The 24,447-nt window shown below is 43.7% G+C and overlaps 1 protein-coding gene and 1 long non-coding RNA gene across 3 annotated transcripts; both read right to left on the bottom strand.

Annotated features, from left to right (window-relative positions):
* Positions 1-4,105: 4,105 nt before the first annotated feature.
* Positions 4,106-4,824, bottom strand: lncRNA:CR43613 (long non-coding RNA:CR43613). The gene is made up of 2 exons (NR_048512.1): positions 4,711-4,824; positions 4,106-4,635 (listed from the first exon to the last, which is right to left on the bottom strand). It is a non-coding gene; the product is annotated as a long non-coding RNA:CR43613 (long non-coding RNA).
* An 18,108-nt stretch (positions 4,825-22,932) lies between these two features.
* ND-20L (NADH dehydrogenase (ubiquinone) 20 kDa subunit-like) lies at positions 22,933-23,743 on the bottom strand. Of its 2 annotated transcripts, NM_001300655.1 has the most exons (2): positions 23,675-23,743; positions 22,933-23,616 (listed from the first exon to the last, which is right to left on the bottom strand). In NM_001300655.1, the coding sequence occupies exon 2, from the start codon at positions 23,613-23,615 to the stop codon at positions 22,977-22,979; it is 639 nt and encodes a 212-aa protein (NP_001287584.1). In that variant the 5' UTR covers position 23,616; positions 23,675-23,743; the 3' UTR covers positions 22,933-22,976. The 2 variants fall into 2 exon arrangements, with proteins under 2 accessions (NP_001287584.1, NP_651698.1); NM_143441.2 differs by lacking the exon at positions 23,675-23,743 and having other exon boundaries at positions 22,933-23,647.
* Between the last annotated feature and the right edge of the window lie 704 nt (positions 23,744-24,447).

Below are 24,447 nucleotides of genomic sequence, written 5' to 3'. Positions count from 1 at the left end.
GCCGGGTTCGTTTAGCGCAATTAGCCACAATCGAGTTGATATGTCAAATTAATAAAATATTAAACCGAAGGTGGCCCCTGCTGCTCATCGGCGGCAGAGGTGCATAAATTTTGCAATTCGAGGCGTTGATTTGTTGAGCTTGTTTCACTTGGCTGAGTAGGATCGCCGAATGGCTGAGGGGGCTGTCAAAAAGCCGTAATTTCTGTTTAACTTTGCGCGGCCAGCCTTCGATAAATTATCGCAATTTGCGTTGCATTTTGCAGTTTGGCAGAGTTGGTGCGGCACTAGCAGTTGCTAAATTAACAGAAGCCGAATGCAACTAATTTGCGACAAAACGCCCTCAGGTAGTGGCAGTGGGCCAATAAATCACGTCAACCTAAACTGGAAGCCAGCACCAGTAAGCCAGAAAGCCAGAAAGTCTGAGAGCCAAAGAAACCAGCTCGGCATCATTTGGCACTCGAATTTGTTGTCGTCGTCTGCATGCGCGCCAAATAAATTGCCCTTGCCAGTGGTCCAGCCTCTGGGCCTTTGCCTCGCGGCTTTTGACCAGATTCCCTGGGCTCCCTGGGCTTCCTTGGGCTTCCTGGCCCAATGCGAGGCGCAAACGCGGCCAGCAATTGTGCAGGATCACCATGAAATGGGATTAAATCGGACAAAAATGTTCGTTAGCGTCAATGAAAAGGCCAAAAAGATGCATGAATGGAAGCTGCGACTTGTGGCAGGCTGCAGCTCCAATTCCAAAGGCGACACTGTCAAAAAAAGAGTAAAGTATGTCATCAAGATGTACATAAGAGCTAAAATGAATTAATAACTTGCATCTATATAAAATAAGAGCAGAATGTGGGTCAAGGATTGGTAGAATTGAAAAGGTTACTCGATGTTAGCTAACTACAATAGTTCGCTCAGTGCACTTTCTGTGCTGGCCGGGCCAACAACAAATTAACACCTTGGCTTTTGTGTTGCCACTTTGGGTACAAACAATAAATAAATATCACTGCACGTTCACCGCCCTCCCCGCAAAAGTTGGCCTGTCAGGAGGAGTTTCTCCGCAGCTCGAACAAGGCCAGTTCCTGTGCATTGAGATTGGCAAATTTATCGTCTTTTAATTAAAGTGCAGGCGACCCGGTTCTCCGTCAGGCGGTCAGAAAGAGAGCGCAACAAATGCCACCACCCGTCTCTGTCTTTCCGTCCGATTAGGAGCGATGATCGCCACGTGATCTGCATATGAATACAAGACATGTCCAACTGCATTTGTGCATCTTCTGAGGATCTAAGATCGCGACCAAAGGAACACTGCACTGTACAACACACACAGAGTATACTACAAAATGTATGTTTTCCTTCTATTTGCTGGGCTGCTATAACATGTTCCATTTCCATGTTGGCCAGTGTAAGTGAGCAGTGCAGCTGGCCTGTTGGCCCTGAGATTTGTACACATCTCAGAGCTGATAACTAACTGGGCTGTTCAGCCGCCTCGGGATGTTTCCACTCAGCACTTGGGATCAAAATTGAGTAATTTAACTACTCAATTCACGATAAATATCCTACTGGGCAGCCCCTGATGCCGTGGATCCACCGATCACCGATCATCGATCAGCGGGGGTGTCGAAGCCCCATCAAAGAGCCCATCGTCTTGCCCTTCTCTGGGATCTGGGATGTGGGATCTCGGATCTGGGCTAGGGCATCGTTGTTAGCCGCATTGAAGGTGTTTTTGAAATTGCCAATCATTAAATGCAGACGTGCCGGCACAGCGAGGGCAGATCACAAAGTTGGTGTGCTGCATTTAAAGAGCCAGAAGTATTTGATGTTCAGAGACTTGAGCTTCATATAAATTGGATTATATAAATGCCTAAAGATACGCAGTGGTGAGTAAACTCTCTGATCTACCCCTTTTTAGCAATAAATCGATCGGTGCTATGTTTTGTGATCTTTCCAGTGATCGTTCAACTTAATCACAGCATTCATTGTTCGGTGGGGAATATGAAAGTGGGGGGTAAGTTAACAACTACACCGATGTAACTACAAGATACTACATACTTTGTTGGCCAGCTGCAATTTAGTTTATTGTTATAAGTGAGTGAGGTTAAGTGCGCGAGTAATCTACGAGGCTGGCCCCCTCCTGATCCATCTATACACACGGCCGATCCTCGTCATCGGCATCATCATCATTTGTAAAGGAGAAGCGAAAAAATCACAACTGATTGCATTCCAATCGAGCGACCAAGTAAGTGGCGAGTGTGCCGGAGCAAAGGTGTTATAAAATTTGTTTAACTTAATTTCATCGAGCGCCGCTACGCGAAAGAGACGACCGGCTGTGGCAAGAAAGAGACGGATGGCAAACGGCGGGGGGCGAAAGAAGCAGAGGCGGCGCTCCTTTAATCAAGACATCGAGACAGGACGATCAATCAAGTCATCAATTTGAATGTGTTGTAGCACAAAATATAGTAATTTTCAATATATTTTCAGCAATAATTCAATTTGCAATTATCTCAAGTGTTTTGACTCCGAAACTTCAAGACGATCCACCGACCTGGAATCGATGGATCGTTGGATCGATCAGAACAAATGACCGCTGCCCGGGGGCTCGACTTGAGCTCCATCTCCATCTCACGAACTGGTGTAAATGAACCCAATTGATTAAAGCGTAAATTAACCTGGGGTTAACAATGTTTGGCCGCAATTGTTATTAATCATTGGGCGGTATGAATGCCTAATCAGTTTGGGAATTATGAACGCTCTTGGGGGCGGCGATTGTCAAAGCAGTTGCTTTCCCATCGAATTCAATGAACGATGATTGGCCTTTGACGAAGAAAGTGCGATCAGAATATCTGGCTAAGTGAAATAGAAAACCTTCGGCACTTGGTGGAGTAATAAATAATTGTTAACAATCCAACAGATCATCGGAAAAGCCTTTTCTCTGCACAGAAGATGCATAGAAAACCCTTCAATTGAATCAGCATCATGGGAGCGATCCTCTCTTCTCAATTTCCATCTCTCCGTTTGACGAGAGTTAATTTTTCATCATTACAATTCTTCCAGCCTCCGATCCGCGCTCAATATCAATCAATAAATCAATCAACAATGCAATCGAATCTGGCAGACGTTTGGGCGTCTGGGCCAAGTCATCGGCCCTAAAAGGCATATGTGGCTAATATGCCAGACGGTTTGGAGCCAGATCGTTGATTTGTTTACCGTTCGACTTAACACAACTCATGCTTAGTTGGCACTTATTTCGGGGGGCCCTCTGGTTTGGGACCCTCGAAGGTGCAACTGGTGTGGCAGGGGCTTATGTCAATGGAACTTCTTCAGCAGCGCACTTTGAAGTGGGATAATGGACAGGTCTAATGATCTTCGGCCATTCGGGCGTATCTAATGCCGAAAGTTCAATTTAACTGCAATTCGTCATACAGTAGAAAATAGACAGACGTACAAAAGCAGAATCTATTCAGTGCAAGATACATCTGATTCTTAAAAGTACTTATTCCTTTACTATATTCCATATTTTCATGACTTTAAGCCTTTGCTAACGAACCCACTAGTGGCCCTACTGAATTCAGTGGATTGTAATCTCTGGCCAGCAATATTTCAAGCTTTTTGTCGCTGTGAAAATTAATTCAGTTGTCTAATTTTTGCAGCATTACTAAATAAATTGGCCAAATGAAAGCATCCACCACGCCGCTTTCGGGACATCCAATCAAAAAGCGCAGGCAGGCGGCAGCCACGCAAAATGCAAAATGCTAAATGCTAAATGCAAACGACCAAATCCCCTTTGGCAGCACAATGGGCGAGCTGGGGGAGATGGGGGACACGAGATGGGAAAAGGAGCCGGGAGTGCATATAAAATATTTTGATACCCGAGCTGCATTCATGTTAAGTTAAGCCTGGTTTATGAGTGTTGAAAGTGCCAGAGGACCGGCTCCGTGATTGCAACTATTGTTGCGGCCCAAATGTGGCATGAAGTTTAAGGCTGCCATCAAATTTGGTAAAGACAATTTTAAATGCATGGCCCAGCCAAACGGGCTTATGACTGCCTGACTGGCGGCCGGTCAGGACAGGCCAGGAAATTCTTCGTAAAAGCCCACTCGAAGCATTGTAATGCGCCTTTGTGTTAAACAAATCATAAATCAATAAAAAGAAAAACTAAGCAGCGGCATTCCAGTTCCAGCTCCGATGGAGTCGCTCTGGCTGCTGGATCCCGATCCGCGGGCCTGGGACTCGCCTGTCCACGATAATTGCGCATACACCTCGGCCAGACAGACTGCGGAGACAAAAACATCTTAACTTAGTGGTAAGTGCAGTCAACTAACTGCTACCACTAACAAAGACAACAAGCCAACAAGCGGCCACGTTCCGCGACCAGAACGCAGCATGTGCTATGGAAAATCGTGCCCCGAGCTCACGACTCCGCTACGGAGGACCAGGGGCAATGGCAGCCCAGGAGGCAGGCCGCCTCGCCGAGCCCCTTTTGGGCCGAGAAAAGAAGGCAAGTGCCGGAGGCTGTAAAACACTCAGCACCCAAAACGCGAGTGGGTGGCTGCAGGCGGACGCGGCGGCGGATCTGTGCACACTGGGAACCGAAGTTGGTGGATATGTCAGTATCCGGTTCGAAGGACCCAAGTGGGTAGTGTCCTCCATCTATAACATCAAAAGGTACTTCATTATTTTTTAGGTATAATTACAGTAGAAGCATAAAAGCACGCATTGAGTTACCAATATTTAAAAAAGACAAAGCAATCGAAATTAGAACTGGAATGAAATAGGCAGCCTCACATCCTTTGTATATTTGTATATTTATGAGTTACACATGTATCCGGCTCGGAGGTCCATGACACCTGAAGCTAGCTTACTGCCTCACACAAAGTTTTTCCCAGTGCACGAGTTGCCAAGTGGGACGATCAGCAGCTTTGGAAAATTGTCGCGCCGCTTAATCGACAGCAAAAGCATCAGCAGTAGCAGCCAGAGCAGCAGGCAACCTCGAATGCCTTCTGGAAAAATTATTATCATAGCCTTTGGTCTTCGCTGATGGTGCAGGGAAAGCCTTTTGGCCCGGGCTTTTGGGCTCAGTTTTGTGTCAACACAAAATGCTCAAGGTGTTGGAGAGTTCACGCTTTTGCCAACAACTACTTACCTGGCCCTCAACAAGCATATTAAGCCACAAAATGAAGTTATCGCCTAGCAGCCGCCTGGCTGTTTGGCTTGTTGGCTGGGGAACAAAAGGTGCGCTCTATGAAAAACTGATTCATGACTTTGGGCCAGACCGAAAAAGCTGGAAGCAATTTTTTCCCGCTCCTCTCGCTTTTTGTTTTTTTTTTTTTGGCCTTTTTATTTCGCTTCAATTTTTTTTTTTTTTTTGATCGTGCTGCCGCGGCACGGCATAGTTGTTGTAAATTTGTTGCAGCTCTTGTTGCTGTAGCCGAAGTGGTGATTTACGGCATGCGTTGGCCAAAAGAGCTGCTGGGATCTGGGAGCCGCCGGCAGCTCTTGACCCAAACTGTGCTGAATCCTGGGCTGCCATCGGAAATTTGCATGCCCATCGAGCGATCCTGCAGATAATAAAAGCGCAGCTAGACGGCAGCCGGCTAAGGCGATCCTCGCCGCATTGGCCGATCTTATCTCCTGCCAGAGTCAACGCTTTGGGCCAAGTGCCATTTGAACGCAGAGCCCAGTGAACAGAAAAGCCAATAGCACAAGGAACAAAAAAAAAAACAGAAAAAGGATGGAAAAACAACCTAAAACAACATCGGGAACAAGAAGAACGCCACGTTTAGTGTGCGCATTTTATGATTATGTTGTTTTGATTTTCACGATCAGCGGTCTGTGGGCAAGTATTTAGTGTATTCGCTGATTGCAAATAACATGGCCAAGAGACCAGGGCTTAACCTTTGATCGTGTTACTGATCGTGGCATAATTATTGCCTCGCCAGCATAATTAACAAATGAATTTGTTTACAAGCTGCTGACTAAGAACTATCTTTGTAACATGTTGCCAACAAATCAATCAACTAATGCTAAATGAACTTCAACAGTTATAATTCGTGGAATTCATTTGAATTTTTAGAGCGAATTTCTAACGAATCAAGTTGGCTTAATTGAAAGTCGACTCTGATTTGCCAAGAATCAATCTTTTAAAAGTGTTTTAGTCTTTCGTGCTAACTCTTTTGATTCAATTAGAGATCAAGAAAAGTTTCGATTCCAACTACCAATCATGACTTGTCTAACATTTAATTAACAAATGAACTTGTACCACTGTCAATTTGATCGTGTTAGTGATCCAGTCAGGGTAATTTACGATATCGAGAATCCGAAAAGTCATGACTTGTCTTACAATTGAATAAAGATCAGGAGCTTTTACGCCCATTTTTATTCTGATATTTGTCTGAATGATTGCTGAAAAGTGGCAAAAAAGACCACCAATCGTGACACATTATACAATTAATTAGCAAATGTAGTTGTTAAGACAGCGTTTCGATCGCGTTACTGATAAGAAACAATTCAAATTTAATGGCTTAACAAGTGGTCAACATTTCAATTCAAATGTGATTGTTCTGATCTAATTATAAAAACCCCATTTACATTGCCACTAGATATTCAAGCGAATAAGATACTTCACAGTAAATTAAGCCATAAAATGTGTTTGGACCAACTTGATGGTGTTACCAATCGCACCACAGTTAGAATACAATACTTAACGTATTCATCGTTGGGAATTGAGTTCGATCATAATCGATGGTAAATCAAAATCGTAAGCAGTAATTAAAATGTCAGAAATCCGTGGAAGAGTTCCCCCTTTGCTGGTGTGTGGCTGTTAAATTGATTTATGCACTGCGAGGAAATACTCAAAAGAAAATCAGTTAATAGTTCGTGGCTCGCTGGGCATTTAATAAGGATTTATTGTTTCTCGCTAGATGTTAATGCCGTCCGCCAGGCATTTCGGGCCCAAAACCAAGTCATCCCGAAATTTACAGCTGGCAAACGTCTTAATGGGCTATTAAGTGGATGTGGATATCTTCATGGTCGTCGTCGTCGGAGGAGGAGGAGGAGCGCTTGGCTGGAGATGTTTTAATCAGCATTCGAGATATTTGGTGGCTCTGGACGCTTAGTTGCCGTTTTACGAGCGTGACCAAAAAGAAATAAGACAACCCAGATCCCAGATCCCAGCTCCAAGTTGGCTATACCAGCTGCTCCAGCCGGCGGCATTCCAGAGATCCCACTCATCACAACATTTATTTGTTATTTGTAAATCATAAGCGCATTTAAATGCCTCGGCCGGGCAACGAATAAATCATGTCTTTGTGACTGGAAATTCGAGTAATTTAATGGGGACCAGTCCATGATTTTATGACACCCGCTTCTTTAATTTGTTAATTTGTTTTTCCCCATTTGGTTCCCCACCCCCCTTCCTTGGCAACACATGGTGCAATTTATGCCACATATAAGTGACAAGCTGAGCTGCTTTATGTTGTTTTTTTTTTGTTCAAAAGCTTCGACAACACTTCCAGGAAACCATAGAACTAACTGGTCCTTCTGGCGATTATAAATATGTACATATCGCATATTTATACGTATTCCTGATTGTTGTTCATATATGAAGCTGCCAATTGATGTCTGCGATAGTGCCAGTTGGTTGTCCCTGAAAGGACTTTGCTCTGCTTACGTGGAATGAATAGTTCTGGGCTTGATGGCACTTAAGGTACTTAAACTATCATCTTTTGGTACTTTCAGACAGTAAGCAAAGTGAACAAATTGTATAGCTTCTTGAGAAGAGGATACACCTATATACACACCACTAGATATTGTGTCATTATATGCTTTCCAAGTATTTCTAAGCGGTAACTCAGGTGCCAAAGGACTTTGAGTTGTTATTTTATGTAGCCGCTGTTAATATTTTATTGTTGAATGAATGAACGAAAGGAAGTTGCAGCATTGCCTTCACATATTTTTTAGCCGTGTTTGAGCAGCTTTTTCTGATTTTTTTACACTGTATTTTGCCTTGTTTTTTTGTTGTTGTTGTCAGAGTGAAGCGTGGCTAGCGGTTGTCACGTTTTGTTTGCTGGCAATTTATGCGCTGCCTGACGATCCTGGGCTCCACTGGCATCCCGACAGGAAGAGGTGGGAAAAAAAAAGGAGAAAAGGAAAAGGGAACGCCATCAGCGGAGCAATCCTGTCGAAGCATTCATCAAAAAATGGAAACTAATTTCCTGTCAGTCGTTGTTGCCGTTGACGCTCGGCTCTCACAATGGCTTGCACCTTCTTCATGATGATTTTTTGCAGCTTTTTGTTTGTTCGTTTGTCTGTTTGTTTGTTTGTTTGTTTGTTCGTGTTCGCCGTGTGCGATGCCATTTCGGTTTTATTGTTGCTCCATTTTTTACTTGGCTTTTATTAATTTTTTGCTGTCTGCCGTTGGCCGCGATACAATGAAGTGAAAATGGCGCTGACTGCACATAAATTGCCGTCGATTGCTGTGCGTTCGCCTCCTTCTCGTCCTTCTGCCGAAGAGTCCTTGCCGCCATCCTTGTTTATTTTTTTTTCGCCGAGTGCCATCGTTATCCTTATTGTGCATATGGCGAAGTTATCTTTGCGCCCTTTGTGCTGCAACTGCCATTTGACTGGCCAATTTTAATTGAAAAATTTTGCATATTGATGGAATTTTTTAACTCCAATTTTCGGTGCGCATATGGATTTATGAGCGCGGTTGATAAGGTGAAAGTCAATTCGGCAAAAATGCTAATGAACTTAGACAAAACTGTCGTTAAATTCAAAGGGCACAAACTTGTTAAAAGAAAGAAAAGAAAATTAATCGTAGAAATATCACTCTTAATGGTAATTAGTCCATTTAACAACCTAAGAACCTATACAAATGAGCATTCTATTTATTTAGTAGTGAAATACCTGATTGGCATAACCAATCAGTTATATTCTTTATAACTACATAAATGTTGCTTAATGTACTATATTACATTATCCGAGTGAACTATCGGATTTAAAAGCAATCCAGCGACCAATGAGCGGCACTTGAGGCCGTTGAAATTATATGCTTTTAGCATAACTTTAATGCGATCTGGTAATTTTATTGATCGAAATTACAGGGAAGCAGTGGATTCGAATTCCCAGCGGCATCGGTGGTTTAAGCTGCCAATTTGCTGCCGCTTGAGGTGGCTGGATAGGAATTTCCTCCTCCTACTTAGCCTCTTAATTTGCGACAATAAACTTAGCCATCGGCTGGCTTTTGAAGGGAAGTGCGCGTCCAGTTGGCTGGAAAATGACTTAGCCGGGCCGAAACAAAAAGCGAAATTATGAAATGCAATTTGGGAAATATTTGCAATTGGCTGCGCGGCCATTAAATTGCCGACTGCGAGACTCCAAAAAAATAAAGCCGACCCGCAAACAAACCGAAACGAAACGGACTGAACTGAAATTAACTGAAATGAAAGGCCGCAATAATAAGTAATCATAATAATTGCAGCGAGAGGCGCTATAAAAAGCAGCAGAGGCGGGCAAAAAGCGAGGAAAGCTGGGCGGAGACGAGTTAATTAAGTCATTCTGCCCAGCGACCGTTACACACGGCGTATACGCAATTAAAGAGCCGCCAGGCATTCAAAATATGAAGAAAGCTGTCTCGGAAGCGGCGACATTCGCCGTCCAGCGGAAGTTTGCTTAATTGCATAACCAGCGGGGATTCCATTCTGCCAAAGGATGGTGAAGAAGCCTCCGCCAGGAGGATCCGGATGTCTGGAATTTCCACTGTCCGCTTTGGTAGAGTAATTGACAAATAACATGAAATAATTGCATCATTATGAAGATGACTAATGTGCGACAGCTTCTGGTAAGGTGGCTCTAAAATGTATATACCATATAACGAGATACTATTTGAGAAATAAGTCATTTCATTTGAATAGTTATGGATAATATTTATGCACTGATTTAATAGAGTGAGCTTAAAAAGAATCGCGCTTTTAAAGAGACAAAATAATGTCACCGATCTCGATTTCAGAATTTCGATCTCAAAAGCTAGCCAAGATCATCGTATCATGCTCAGATACTCAGATCGAAATCGAACCATTCTCAGATGGCAAATGACTTTGCTTTCAGTTGCACCTCTTCCACAATCTCTGAGATTGTTCTTGTCTCGAAATCAAAAAGGTTCTTTTGAGTATGATTGATGCTAAGGGGCACAACCGAATTCGGTTTTTTAAGTTCTCAGTTTTCTATTTGTATGCATTATTTTGAGTGCATAAAAAATTAAAATCGAGAAAAACTTGGTAGGGGACATTCGATTCTCCTCTCGAAATGCTGAGCAGCCTCGTCAAGCATTTCGCTGGCTAATGACTTACATTGAACTCTAACCCGCTGACGGGCTTAGAGACAGGCATTAGCCAGGCTTAGTTAGCCATGGCCGCGGAACAGAAACACCTTTGGCACACAACAAAATGGCAGGTAGCACTTGGCTCTTAATTGCCTATTAGCAGGAGCCGCAGCAGCCGCAGACACGACCTCGTCGAGCACTAAAAAACCAGGTCCAATGCCCAGGAACCCGCGGCCAAAAGCGAAAAGCAGCATGGCTGATCCGAGGGCCAACTCAAGTGGGAGTTGCAAGCCATTGGCAATTAAGTGCAAGCCAATCAAGCGATTTGTACATGCCCAACACTTACACATGCCAAGTTGCTCTCGGCCGCTGCACTGCAAAAAAATAATGGATGCAAAGACACAGGACATAGATAGCAAGCCACAAAAACTTCGAACGAAGTCACATCTCCAACCACTCATTTCTAAAACATATTTTATTTATGAATATTGAAATTAAAAAAAAAAATATATACTACATATCTTCAAGTGAGCTTACCACGAGGAAAACCCATTTGGCCGATGATCTTGGCCAGCAGCCCAACGGGCGGCGGCTGAATTGGCTGAGCTGGCCAACAGCCAATGCGCATTGGCTCTCTTTTGACGCCTTGGGCAAAACGCGCTATAAACTTTAATTAAGACATAAAGCACTTTTAACCATGCACTAAAAGGTAGCCCCCCAGCTCATCGGGGCCAAAGTGAGAGAAGGGCAACGTACCTGGCCAAATACCAGGGGATGGGCTCAACTTTTCGGCTTTTCCAGATGATGTTGCCAGTTATTATGGCTGCGCTACATGAAGGGCATAAAATCGACAACGGATCTTTAAGTATTGGTCCAAACCCAGATCGGCATAGATAGTGTGTTTTTTGTGGGGAAAGGTGAGAGTGAGATTACCCGCCCATTTCGGGCAGTGTTATTGTGCAAATTGTGTGAAACCACTTTTCTCACGGATTTCAGTCAATTTTAGCAATATTATTAAAAGTTAATGCCTAAATTGGCTGCCACATAAAGGATGTAAAGCACCAAATCATGCTGATTTTATATAGGAAAATACTTGCAACTATTTAAAGTAAATATGGGTATTAATAACTTTATATCGACTCTGATCTCTAAACCCTTTCCATTCGGAAAAGAGCAAGCTTTTCCATTTGCCCTGCGGAACTGCAAAGATTCTTGGAAAATTCTACTCAACTGATGAGTTCGAGTTCCAGCTCCTGGCCAAACTATGCGACCAAACAGTTCACATGGCGATTGTGGTAATGGGGAAAAAATCAACGTCTTTTTTGCAGTCGTTACAAGCGCTCTCAAATCGCCAACCAATTAACTTGGAAAGTTCACGAAACTGCAACCGCGCAGCGAGCACTAAAAATCGACACATAAAATGAAGTTATAAGAATGCTGAGCAAGCCAACCAACTGCTGAGCACTTGGAGCAGATGGATGGATGGATGAAGGATGCTGTATGCTGGATGCTGGATGCTGGATGGTTGGGAAGACCGCAGACTGGTGGACTGAAGACCGGAGGCCAGAAGACTGCCAGACTGCGCAGAGGCCGAGGAGCGAAGACTGGTTTTGTGATCCGCAGATCGTCGTCAGTCAGCTGCGATTTAACGTGGCGCACATTATTCATTCCGTACGTTTTTATTACTTCATGTTCGTGTTATTTGTAATTTTAACAAGATAATTTTGTTCAGGCATTTAATGACAGGCCGCAGAGTGGAACCAGCAGTCAATTTACTTGCACTTGCAGCGATGATCTCGAACGGGGAATGGAGTGGACCAGGTGTGTTTCTGTATCCGAAGGATACACTCCGACCAATACACTTAATTGCCATGGAGCGGAAATGTATTCATGTGATTTTTATGCTGCCACACCAATTATGGCTGCCTTTTTTCGTGGGATAGCGCGACTTAATTGGCAAAAATATTAAATCAGCCAATTTGTAAGGAGAAACGCCAACCGACCTGGTCAACTTGGCCGACTTGGCCGGCTTGCTCGACTTGGCCAACTGCGCATAATGAAGCCATCAACTGGGCTCCCACTGCCACGCCCCCCGCGGCATCCTTGGGCGTATAAGTGACCCGAATCAGCCAGTAAACCTGCAGACCCTCAGTATCGCAACCCTTTTCTTCGCCTTGGCCAAGATCGTTTATCAAAAGTCGCTGCCATTGTGGCCATTTTCTGCCATTTCTGCGGGGCATTCAAATTCCTAGAACAATGAAATAATTCCATAAATTCGATCGCTATTAGCGTTGGCCACCATTTTTCTGCCCAGTCACCATCTTGGGCAAAGCTCCTCCTCCTTTTTGGCTTTCTGCTGGTAGGCGGTTACCATTGCGATCGAAACGGGTTTCCGTGGTTAAAACATGTTGGCCAAAAACAGGTTTCCCCTCTATTTTCGCTGGCGGGGGGGCGGTAAGCCCAAGCGAACTCAACTCGCGAGGCAGCAAAGTTGGCTAAAATGTCTGGACCCGCTGGATTTATGGTCAGTGAGGTCCGAATGGGTTTTCCACACCGTTCTCGCCATTCAGTTGGCCAACTTACTGCCTCGATTTGCCCGACGGCAGTTACATGTTCGCACCCCGACCATTCGATCTCATTTGCGTCAACCGAGTGTCATACGATTGGAGTGTTTATCTAGTTGCACAATGGATGCCTGCCCCAAAGTTGCAAGTTTGTTGCTGCTTCCTGAATGTTTGCAGTGTGGTTTTGTGTCTCCTTTTTTGTAAGAGTGTAAGTTAGAAAAGGCAGTGAAAGGCATTATCAAAATTAAATGATACTAATCGTGGTTCTAGTTTACTTTAAAGTCTCTTAAGTTAACAATCGATGTACATAGGTGCTGAATTTGATATTTATATGGAAATTCCGTTGCTTCTCCCTCCTTATTGGGGCAATTAATTATAATTTCATAAACGTGTTAAAAAAAAGCGCATCTTAACATCCATTTTAAGCCCTGCAAACATGGTGCAGCCAACCATGGGCATAATTTGTTTACACTGCCACATTAATATCAAATTCCCTGCCGATGCAGCCCATAAATGAATAATAATAATTTCATAGAACCCATTCTTTGTGGATAAACGGAAGGAATTAGCCATAATTACGAGCAGGGCCGATTAAGTGCATCATGGCACGCAGGCGCCTCCCATCCCAGTCCATCCATCCGCTCAGGATGGTTCTGCCCCTCGTTCCTTCAGACAGTAGATGGTAGCTGGGAGATGGTAGATGGTAGTGGAGTATCTCATATCTGCTGCCTTGGTAACGAACCCGAACCGAACGGAGGAGATCTGGTAGCAGTTCCTTGAGCCAATGTCGAGGGCAATTAAAACGAGCAACGGCGCGCAAAACGCACGAAACGGAATTAAAAAGGCATCTTGTTATTAATTAGGGAGAACAGTAGCTGACAGATATAAAATGTTTGCTAATTTGAGATATATATATATACACATATATTCGGTAGATATATGTATATATAATTCGCATTCCCTTTTGGCAGCGGCTTCCTCGCTTTCGGTCAAACGAATTCGCGATAAAGCGAATTTCAATGTCTTTAGCTTATAATTGGGCACAGTCAGCAAAAATTGGGAAAGCGAAAGGAGGGGACAAAAGATACACGATACTTTGGATACTTTTTCGGATGCTTTGGTCGGAGGAAGGGTCCTCTATCGTTAATATTTGGGCATTCCATTTGTTCTCTCGGCTTCCTCGCCAGATTGCTATCGGTGTCGCCTCGAAAACTTCGCCAGCCTGGATTTTATAGTCGAAATTAATTAACATGACTTCCGTTTTGCCGAAACGCTCCTTATGCCTCCGCTAATTGGGTATCAGTAGCCTTTGTTCTGGAATAACTCCGAGATTTGGAGCCACCATACCCGAAATACCCCATAACACCCATTACACCCATAAAACAACACCTTTTAGCAACCCCAAAAATCAGCGCAGACTTTCGCTTTTCGCTTATTTGAACTAGTTGCCCCATGGCGTGTCGCTTTTAGCTTAGTCTACATTTTATTATGCTCATTTAATATTGAATTTTGAATTCCCAATTCCCGCCAGCTATCAGAGCCACAAGATCTCGAAGGGGGGGAAAAACAATACAACGCGACGCGTGCAAATTGATTTTCGCGTTTTGCATGCAAATTTCAATCAAAATTAATTAGTTAACATTTTTATTGTTGTACAAATGAGCAAAAATTAATTTGCATGACTATTAAGAGGAATGACTTTCGTGCAATAAATAATGCCAAGTCCGGCAGCAACAAAAACAGCCAGCAACCAGCAAAAAAAAAAATACCCCGGCAAGTGAGCAGCGAAACTGTAAAAGCCAAAATCGACTTTTTAGCTTCGAGACTAATAGTTATAAATAACAAACAGTGAAAATAATAGGGGAAATCGGTCGCATTCTATAGACCGAAGTCGAAATGCTCTTTCTCTTAAAACAAAAGATATATTTTTGCACATTTAAGAGGTATTTTTTTTTTAACTTATTGATTTCGTTCCTTTTCCTGCTCTTTATTGCCCATTAAAATGTCATTAAATATTTATATTATCGGAGTCATAAAGTGGCTTAAATCGGAGTATTAATATTTTTAATGACGCTGTTCCTGCTTAAAATATTTAAAAAGGTGTTAAAAACATTTCCCGAATTATTAACATAAACGAATCGTTTAAATGGGCAAGGCATCTTTGAACTTTAAAAGCTATACCCGCTTGATACAAAAATATGTATCTTTCGGATATGTATCTTTAGGAAGGGTATCCGCATCCCGACCCGCCTAACACCTGAGATGCGATTGCGAAGTGCGCGACTGTGGGCCAGAATTTATGAGTGCGCTACCACAAAACTACAAAACTATCGGGTTACAAGGCAACGACAAGACAACCTACAACATGTTCGGATCTCGGAAAGCGCCCATATGCTGATGCTGATGACGTTGAATGTGGCAAGTAGATACATTCGGTGGTATGTGTGGCATATGGCCCGGAATCTGTGCCTCTGACAAGTGGCAAAGGCATTTTGTTGGGGAATTTATCGATGCTGGTGCGCATATATCTCTGTATGTGAGTGTTGACCCAGTTAATGGAGGTCTTGTATCATCTACGATTTGGACAAAACACTTTACGAGCGCTCTTATCAGCCGAGATCGAAATATTTCGTTGATAACAAATGCCAAGTCGAATGGAAATCGAAATCGAAGTCAGACAATGCGCAGATCTCGCATAAAATTATAAGCCATTTGAAGGGCCAAAGTCAAGCTTACGAAATCCGAAAATCTTCGCCGGGGAATCTACAAAAAAGATTTCCAACGACAAATGACCGACGAAGAGTGATAGATCCAAAGGCGAGCCCATAAAACCAATTAGTGGCACACAAATAAAAAAACTCAAAGTTCTCTGGAACCGAAAACTTTCGGCTACTGTGCACGCATATTGAAAACTTAGAAAAAAATGAGAGAATCGGGTATGATATTGCATTCAATATATCAAAATCAGAAATGTTACCAAATCAGGAGAACATGCAACAGGCGAGAGTCGGTAGCTGCAGCACCCAAATAGTTGTTAATTAAAACCAGATACCGATTTTCTCATTGGCTTTTCCGAGAATCAATTAACAAACGTTGCTGGCTGCACATTAACCAATTAACTGCTAATCTAATTTTATAGATAGTAGAGAAATGCTCAGAAAAGTCAGCGGAGTCAGCAGACATCAACGTAAATCTCGGGGAATCCGCTGGCCGGGTCTGCTTTCCTATCCCATATTATCAATGAAATGCAATCCCAACAAATCCCAACGAGCCCAAAAACGAAACGACGGAGCTGAAAACCCTTTAACTAATTAGCATTTTTCACTAAATTCCCAAAGTCCAATTAAAAAACACGAAAACACGACGTTAAGAACAGAGCGATAATTTACCTACATCAATGAGTTTCATTATTCGTATTCGGATATGTGTGTGTGTGTGTATCTTTCTCTCGCTGCCCCAGAGCAGATGGAGATCTTTATCTGTATCTCAAAACTGGAACCCAAGAACAGCTCTGATTTCACAGCAGGCCCTATACCATACGGATCGGGGAACCCACACGATAGCCCATAGCCCATAGAGAATGCCATTCATAATTAAAAGCGAAACTTATACCAATATGTCAAGCATAATTTTAACTCCAATGGCCTGGGTCCAAGTCCAAGTCCAAGAGCAGAAGGGCCAGAAGAATCCGCGTGGTCAGCGCATAAATATCCGTCCTAATCGACGCGATGTTGAGAAATATTCTCACCTCCGATCGTAAGAATGCTGCTTCCTGGGCCGCCGACGAAACGCAGAGGAGGCAAATTAACATTTCTGCTGCCTTTCGGGGTCCGCTTATCCGTTTGTTTGGATTAATTTTAAATTCAGTCTCCTCTGCAGCGCGCTGCATTCTAGTATTAATTACTTTGGCTTCCGAAATCGAATTTACATATTAAAGTCGTTTTAAGGCAACCACGATTCGTATCGTGCGCGAAGAAATCAAGCCGCATCCACGAGGTGCAGCTGCAGTCCCCAGACTTCTGGCTCCTCCGTCTCCTGGTCTCTTGGTTCCTCGATCCTTGGGTCTTCGGTGCAGCAGGTTAAATGGAAATCAGCCAGCGCCAGTACACTTTCCACACCTCACCTCCCTTTATGCACTGGGAGAAAAGGTCGCATTAAAACCAATTCAATATTTAATATAATATGTATCTTTAAGTGGGATATATGTAAGCAAGTTTCTTAGGTGAGCTTTCGTTGTATCTATATTCTATTGTCCTATACTTTTGAATTCAAGTGTTCAAGCCAGATATTCTTTGATTATTTTTTTCAGTGTGTCGCCCATCGACGGGCATTTCACAAATCGATACAACGACAGGAAAAGGGGCCCAAGTGTCGACTGTGGGCTGCCTTTGTTTTGTGTTCTTTTATTTTAATTTTTATTTTAATTGGAACAACATAATTCCTAGAAGTTCGCACGAACTAACCACAGAACTCCCCCCCAGTAAAGATCTGCTAATGGAGTTCGTTTGTTTAGCTCGGAATGGGTATTTGCCAGGCTTTAGGGCCTTGGGTTTTTCTTTATTTGGTTTTTTTTTTTTTTTTTTTCATTGCTGACTTTCCTGGCTTTTCAGTTTGGGTGTCATGCGCTGTGCCGGCGAACCCAATCACCATGAGGCCATCGTAAATTACTCGATCGTGTGTCTGGTGGGGACGGGAGTTGGCTGCGGCTGGCCAAGGAAAAGAGGATTGAAAACAATTAAAAAATTGGCAAACACGAATCGATTGTGATTACAGTAAATTGTTGTCAAATTAGCGGCAAAATGAGCGCTGGGGATGTGGAGCCCCATGGAATGGTGCCCCAAGTGGCCCGAGTACCCGAGTGGGTGTGGATGTGGATAGGATTGGCATTGGATAGGATGAGCGATGGGCGATAGGTGATAAAATTGGGTGCGGAGTGGCCCAGAGAAAGTTTGAACCCTGGTAACAAAGTGGTTCCAAGGCGATCAGATTGCACGGTGCCCCATCCAATAAAAGATTCGCAGATTGATGATCAACTGAGAGGTGGAAGATCAACTGGGTCTGCAAAGGAATGCCAAAGTTGGCTAAAAGATGGAAAGTTCTGATCGGCCAAGTAGAGCAACCTTCGTGAGGAGATGTCGACTTAGATGGGTTAAACTAGAATGAACTAAACTAAGATACTCAAGTATTTATGATGATGATAACCAGTACAGCTACTCAAGTTAATTCCCAAACAAACAATTAGCAGGCAAGTTAATTAACATTTTGTGCCCCAGACAAAGCTACAATCGCAGTATAATCTTTTGGCATTTCCAGAAAACACCAGCCAAGCCTACACCTGACAACATAATTACATGAAAATATCAATAATCCAAAGTGGCCCCATGCGGCTATCGCCCGAAATCAACATATCAAAACAGACAATTATACAAAACAAAACCCGTAGGTACGAAAGTATCTATCGCATCAAGGCATCGCTGCGCACTCACTCGCTCACTGAAAGCACACGGAGATACAGATACAGATGCGGATACAGATACAGATACAGATTGATCGATCATGAGAATGAATCTGAGCAGCCAGCCAGGCAGGCACACAGTTGAAATAATTATGAAATGTCAAACCTGTGTTCGCGCTCGATTACGCCACTTGACATGGCCAATTAATCTCGGCTTAATTGGTTTGTGCCACAACAAAACCGAGATACAGATACAGATACAGATACAGCTACAGACGCAGCTACAGATACAGATGCAGCGCAGATACACGACATCTGATATTGATGTGCATTCGCTTCTGATTTCGCCTCCTTTTTTTTTGCTGCATTATATATACCCGATGTGGTGATGGTTCCTCGAAATTTGTCATATTTACCGACGGACAAGTGATCGATCTGGCAAAATCGGTCGGATCCCGGCGATTCTTCTGCTTTTGCTTTCTTCTGGCATCCTCGCTTGTAGACATTTTATCAGATTCTTTAATTGCGTAAAACATTTTTGGATTCTTCACGTACGAAATTCCGAAACACCGAAGCTTGTTAAAATTCTTCTATCACTGAGCAGGCATTTTTTCTATACATACACATATTCGTGAGTAGGTATATCTGTGTGTGCGCAGAGCGAGAGAGAGAGAGACAGCACAAGATACAAAACGAGAGGGACGGCAATCGGCATGTGGAACGTACGAAACGCCAATTAAGAAATTGACAAATTAAAGCTGAATGCTTTTTATAATCAAAACAGACAAAGCAAATAAGCTCGGCCAGGCGGCCAACAAGTTGTTGTTCGAGGTTGCTTGAAAAATGTATGAATTTTTATTGTCTTTATTGCCCGACCACGAGCACAGCCCACAAGTCGCAGCCAACTGGTTGTTTAATATTTAATTTGTTATATGCATATTTTCATTCGCCTCGACCTGCCGCGATCAAAAAAAAAAAAAAATTAAGTCAATACATATGTACAATGTATAGGCCAAGAAAAAAGTCGAGAAAAACTTTCTATTTTCGCCGATGTCTCAGATGGCACGTATTTTATTTTACTTTTTATTTCGGTAGCCAATCGGCAGCGGCAAATTAACGCAACGGCTTGTTACAGACGCGTTTTACAATCTCGGCGCATTTTTTTGCCCCATCGCAGGTTGCACGTTGCACGTTGCAGGTTGCAGCAATCAATCGATCAACCGATCAAGCGATCAAACGAGCGAAAGCTACCGATGCGGCCATGTCAAAGTCCTTTAAAAACAGCAGGAAGGCCCAAAGGAAGCTGGTAAAAGGCTGTGAGGAGGCCCAATACCAATACCATTACCAATTCCATTACCAATACCAATACCAATCGATGGCCAACGATGGCTGCTGGCTGCATTCCGAAATGACAAAACAGTTAAAAAATAATTAATTGCGTTGCCTTAAATGGCCTAAAGCGGTTTGGCTTTTTCCTCCTTCTGTTGCAGCTTTTTGCTGCTCGCTTGTTTGCAAGCTGCAACAGCAAGGTAGCTGACACTGAGCGAAATAGTGCATAAGTAAGCAAATATTAAATAAATAAATATATTCATAATATATAGCGTGTTTATATCAAAGAAAATATTGTTATGCTAATGAGGTTTTTTTATATTATTTTATTTAATCACGGATTGGGATGATTATTTTGCTCAGTGCACTGGCAACTACAACAAGATCAACAAGTGCACATGTTGCTGCCGCTCTGCGTTGGCCGCTCATTGCCCATTTTGGCCATTGTTTTTATTGCCCGCCTGGAGCGGCCATCGGGCAGCCACTTTAGGGCTTATTAATGATGGATTCTCCTCCTCAATTCCTTGGCGACTCCTGTTTTATTGCGCAATGCAGCCGGGCAGCGGATCTCCACACTCTCGGCCCCCTCCATTGAAAATGAGCCCCCAGTTGGTCTTGGGTTTTGGGTTTGGGTTTTGCGAACTGGCAAAAACAAAGGACCTGGCCGAATGTATGTCAACGTTATTGTTCGCATGACAAATGGACAATTGGCGGGGAAGAAACTGAAATTCTCTGGTGAGAGCTGCGTACTAAACGTTTTGGCAGCTTGGCGACTAATTTGGGCCAACACACCGATGATGACGACGATGATGGTGATGGTGGTCAAAAAGATCATAACGATGGAGAAAAATCGTAAAAACTGAAACATTAAGTTGGTTAAATTTCTTCTTCATTCGAAACCTTTTGAGATACGTAAAAATTAAGTTTGATTTCAAATAAACCCCACTTATAATATAAATCAAGATTCCTATCGCCGAAAACAACGACTAGCCGAGTGCAACAAATAACAAATTTTCACTTTTATTTAACAAATGATCGCTGGAAGACCGAAACAAGCCCGGAATAACTAATGTCAAGATCTCATCGTTATGGCTTTGTAAAGTATCCATAACGGCTTAGCGCGCTGACGACTTCCCATAACTTTGGGCCAAGATTGGTCAGGGCCAAGATATTTATGTAAGCCATATTGGACAACGCCCTAGCGCAAGATTTCGGATCTGTAGTCAATGCACTGGCGATAAATTTCAATCAAATCCGATCGAAAACAAGGCACAAAACATCGCCCCACTCAGAAGAAGAAGATCTTTGGCATTTGTTCGTTGCATAATTAGGAAACGTCTAAATTTCGAAGAACACTAAATTAGATTTACGAGACCCGATCAAAGCAGCCAAACGCACGGAACGCAATTAAAATCAGCTTAATAACTCTGCCCAAAAGAAAGGAGATCAGATCAGATTCAGGTCTGGTCTCGAATTCCCAAGGTGTGATAATAATTTTATGAAAGAGCCCAACGAGGCAACAAATCAATTCCGCATAATGCCAATAAAAAAGATTTGAAGAAGGCATTTACATTCATGAACATAAATCTCCGCCAGCTCACAATGCTCAAATAAAATGGGAAAGAACCGAAGAAGACGCATCCAACAATTTCATTATGAGGCATGAATGAATGAGTGCCACACTGGGGCACTGAACGATTGAATGAATGAATGAATGAATGAACACTAGATGCTGCTTTCTGAATCGCTATTGTTGCACCCATTTTGGCGGCGAGTCAGTCTCCTTATTTTTTTTTGTTTTTGAACACTTTTTGGAGGACCTCACAATCGGATGGCGAGCATAACGGGCGATTAGGTGTTAAACACACACAATTCGTTGGGCATTTCTGCCCGATCTGCCTCTGACGTAATTTATTGCCCGTGGAACATTGGCCGAACCCACTCATTTTGCCCAGCAAAGGGGCTGCAATCGCTGGCGAGCTGTGGATATGCAGGTAGCACCCACCACGGTGGTCGTGGCCCCGTCTCCAGATTACCAGCTTTTCACTCAAGTGCAAATCCTGAGCATGCGTCGCTGGACACTCCACTGGAAATCCCAGCGAAAAGTCGCTGCAAGTGCACTGAAAAAAATCGAAAAAAAAAATCTGAAACTAATGTAGATATACGCAGCAACTTAAATCAATGAGTTTCTCTTGAATATTCTTACTGATTAACTGAGCTCACTTTCCAAGCAAGTTGTTAACAACATTTTGCCTGTGCACTTGCGAAGCTTTTTCGTTGGCGCCTCGGCGCCGCAATTAAGCAGAAATCGGTAAAATAAAACAGAGCAAAATTAAGGTTAATGTGGGCCGGGGTCTGCTAATTAAGATATGCTCGCCTGGCTGCGAACGGTCCACTGATTTCGATTCTGCAGCAACCCAGGAGCCCCTGGAGCCCCTGGATTCTCCCAGCACCTTTCGACAAGTCATTGAGCTGTTAAATTTATTTAATGCCTGCACAATGGAGGCGAACAAGTTGCCAGTGGCTTTGTTATTAATTTTTATTGCTGTGCGATTGAGACAAGTTAATTTCCCCACGCAGTCATTCTTATTCGCAGGAATTGTGCGAGTCACGAGAGGATTCCCAGGATCCCCGAAGATCAGCGGGCTGCCTGCTGCGCCTTTGTCCAGATTTTCAGAGTGTGCAGGTCCTTTTCTCGCCGCTCGTTGAATGAGAGGAGATACTCATTCATTCAAGTCCTTCACTCTCGAGAGTTTCCATTCAAGCCGAGGATCTGCCAGTTTTGTGGGTGTGTCGCACATGGATTACACTAATGCGATAGTTGTCCCACAATTTAATGCACTCACCGCACTCGAACGGGGATTTAATGATGTTCCCACCAAGTTCAAGTGCTCGGTGTCGCCAGATTCGCAAAAAGGATTTTCGGGCTGGCTCGAAAAAATGTGAAACAACGAAATCCTTTCATATGCCTCAAGAACCCTTCATATTTCATCGCCACTTGAGAGACAGTGCCGTCAGAAGTGTTTATTGTCTCCGCGCATTGTCTGCAGGACTCGCTTCAAGAGGTCCTTTGCGGGACATGAAACCGATCCTTGCAGGTGAGCACGAGCCCTATTCCGCTGACTAAGCGACTTTCTGAGCCAGGAATCTTGTGTAGTTGCTGGAACTGATGCGCTTAACTCTTTGACTTCGTTTTGGGTAAGGCAGAGATCGGATTAGGTTAGGATCGATTTAAGCCCAACTCTACTTATCGGTTGCACCACCCCAAAAACACTTTACTTAACAAGGTATCATTTATTTACTGAACTCCTTACAAGAATATTCTCTACTTCCTGTACCACATCTGCAGGGTCCTCATGCGCTTTACCTTCTTCTGCAGCTGCAGGATTCCGTACATTAAGGCCTCGGCGGTGGGCGGACATCCGGGCACGTAGATGTCCACCGGAACAATGCGATCGCAGCCGCGAACCACCGAGTAGGAGTAGTGGTAGTAGCCGCCACCATTGGCGCAACTGCCCATGGAAATGACCCATCTCGGCTCGGGCATCTGGTCGTAGATCTTCCGAAAGGCCGGTGCCATCTTGTTGGTCAGGGTTCCGGCCACGATGAGCACGTCCGCCTGGCGAGGAGATGCTCGGAACACCACACCGTAGCGATCCATGTCGTAGCGAGGAGCCGCAATGTGCATCATTTCGACGGCGCAGCAGGCGAGACCAAAGGTCAGCGGCCAGAGGGATCCCTTGCGTCCCCAGTTTAGCAGGTCATCCAACCTGGCACAGGTCCACTCGCCCCAGGTCTTCTGGTTGCGTCCGAAGGCCGAGTAGCCCCACTTTGGCGGATTTTGGCAACGGTAATCGTACACCGGCATGGTCTTCTGGCCACGAAGCCACTGGGATTGCAGCACTCCACTGCCAGGCAGCAGCAGCTGGCCAGGATTCCTGGCCAATTTCAGGAAACTTATCATCCTGAAGATACTTAATTTATTTTGCGATGTAGCAATGCATGGAAAATGTGAAAACTTACTTTGAACTTTTAGATATTGCTAGCTATATTGAAGGTTTGACAACTTTTTCTGAGGCTGAGCTATGTAACATTTTTAACACTTTGGCTTCTACAATGTATATAAGCTCTTGTAAATCCCATTTGGATTCCCCTGACGCCACCGATTGGCGTCAAAATCAATCCGAAATCCCAGGCACTCAACGCTGGGCGGACAGCGAACAGGAATCCATGAAGCTCATAAATACGCATGAGCATGGAGCTCCCATTCATGCGCCATGGATGCTTGAGTACAGATCGCTTAGGAGGAAATTATTAGCTGATTGCTGCAGCGCCATCACCATCCACATCCCCGCTGCACGGGTGCACTAATGGGACTCGAGGACCTGGGGACATGCAACTCGAGAGATGGGAATGGGAATGGGCCCTGGAAACTGGGAGCAGATGCATCCGCGGAGAACTTACGCAATCGATGCGCTGGCTCATTACGGAATCGACACCGCGGAGCTGCACTTGCAAAAAAAAGATCTTTTGGCAAAGGAATACATTCTACATTAAATGAAAGAAATTGTAAGTAAATCATATTAAAAAAAAACTGTGCACTTTAAAGGGTAGATTCTAAAGCAAAGTCTGTAAAATGAAGCTGACCAGTTTTAAACTGTATCTTGTAGTAACTTTTCATAAACTGTTCAATATAGTTACATTTTTTCCGAAATGTATCTTATAGTTTTTAGAGCAAATGAGCAGTGAACTTCTACAGTTTTGTGGCTGCTGCAAATGTATCTCCTAGTGTGAGA

The sequence above is a fragment of the Drosophila melanogaster genome, chromosome 3R, assembly GCF_000001215.4.
Source record: "Drosophila melanogaster chromosome 3R".
Taxonomy (NCBI): Eukaryota; Metazoa; Arthropoda; class Insecta; order Diptera; family Drosophilidae; genus Drosophila; species Drosophila melanogaster.
The sequence above is the reverse complement of the archived record's forward strand: the minus strand, read 5'-3'. Positions and strand labels throughout refer to the sequence as shown.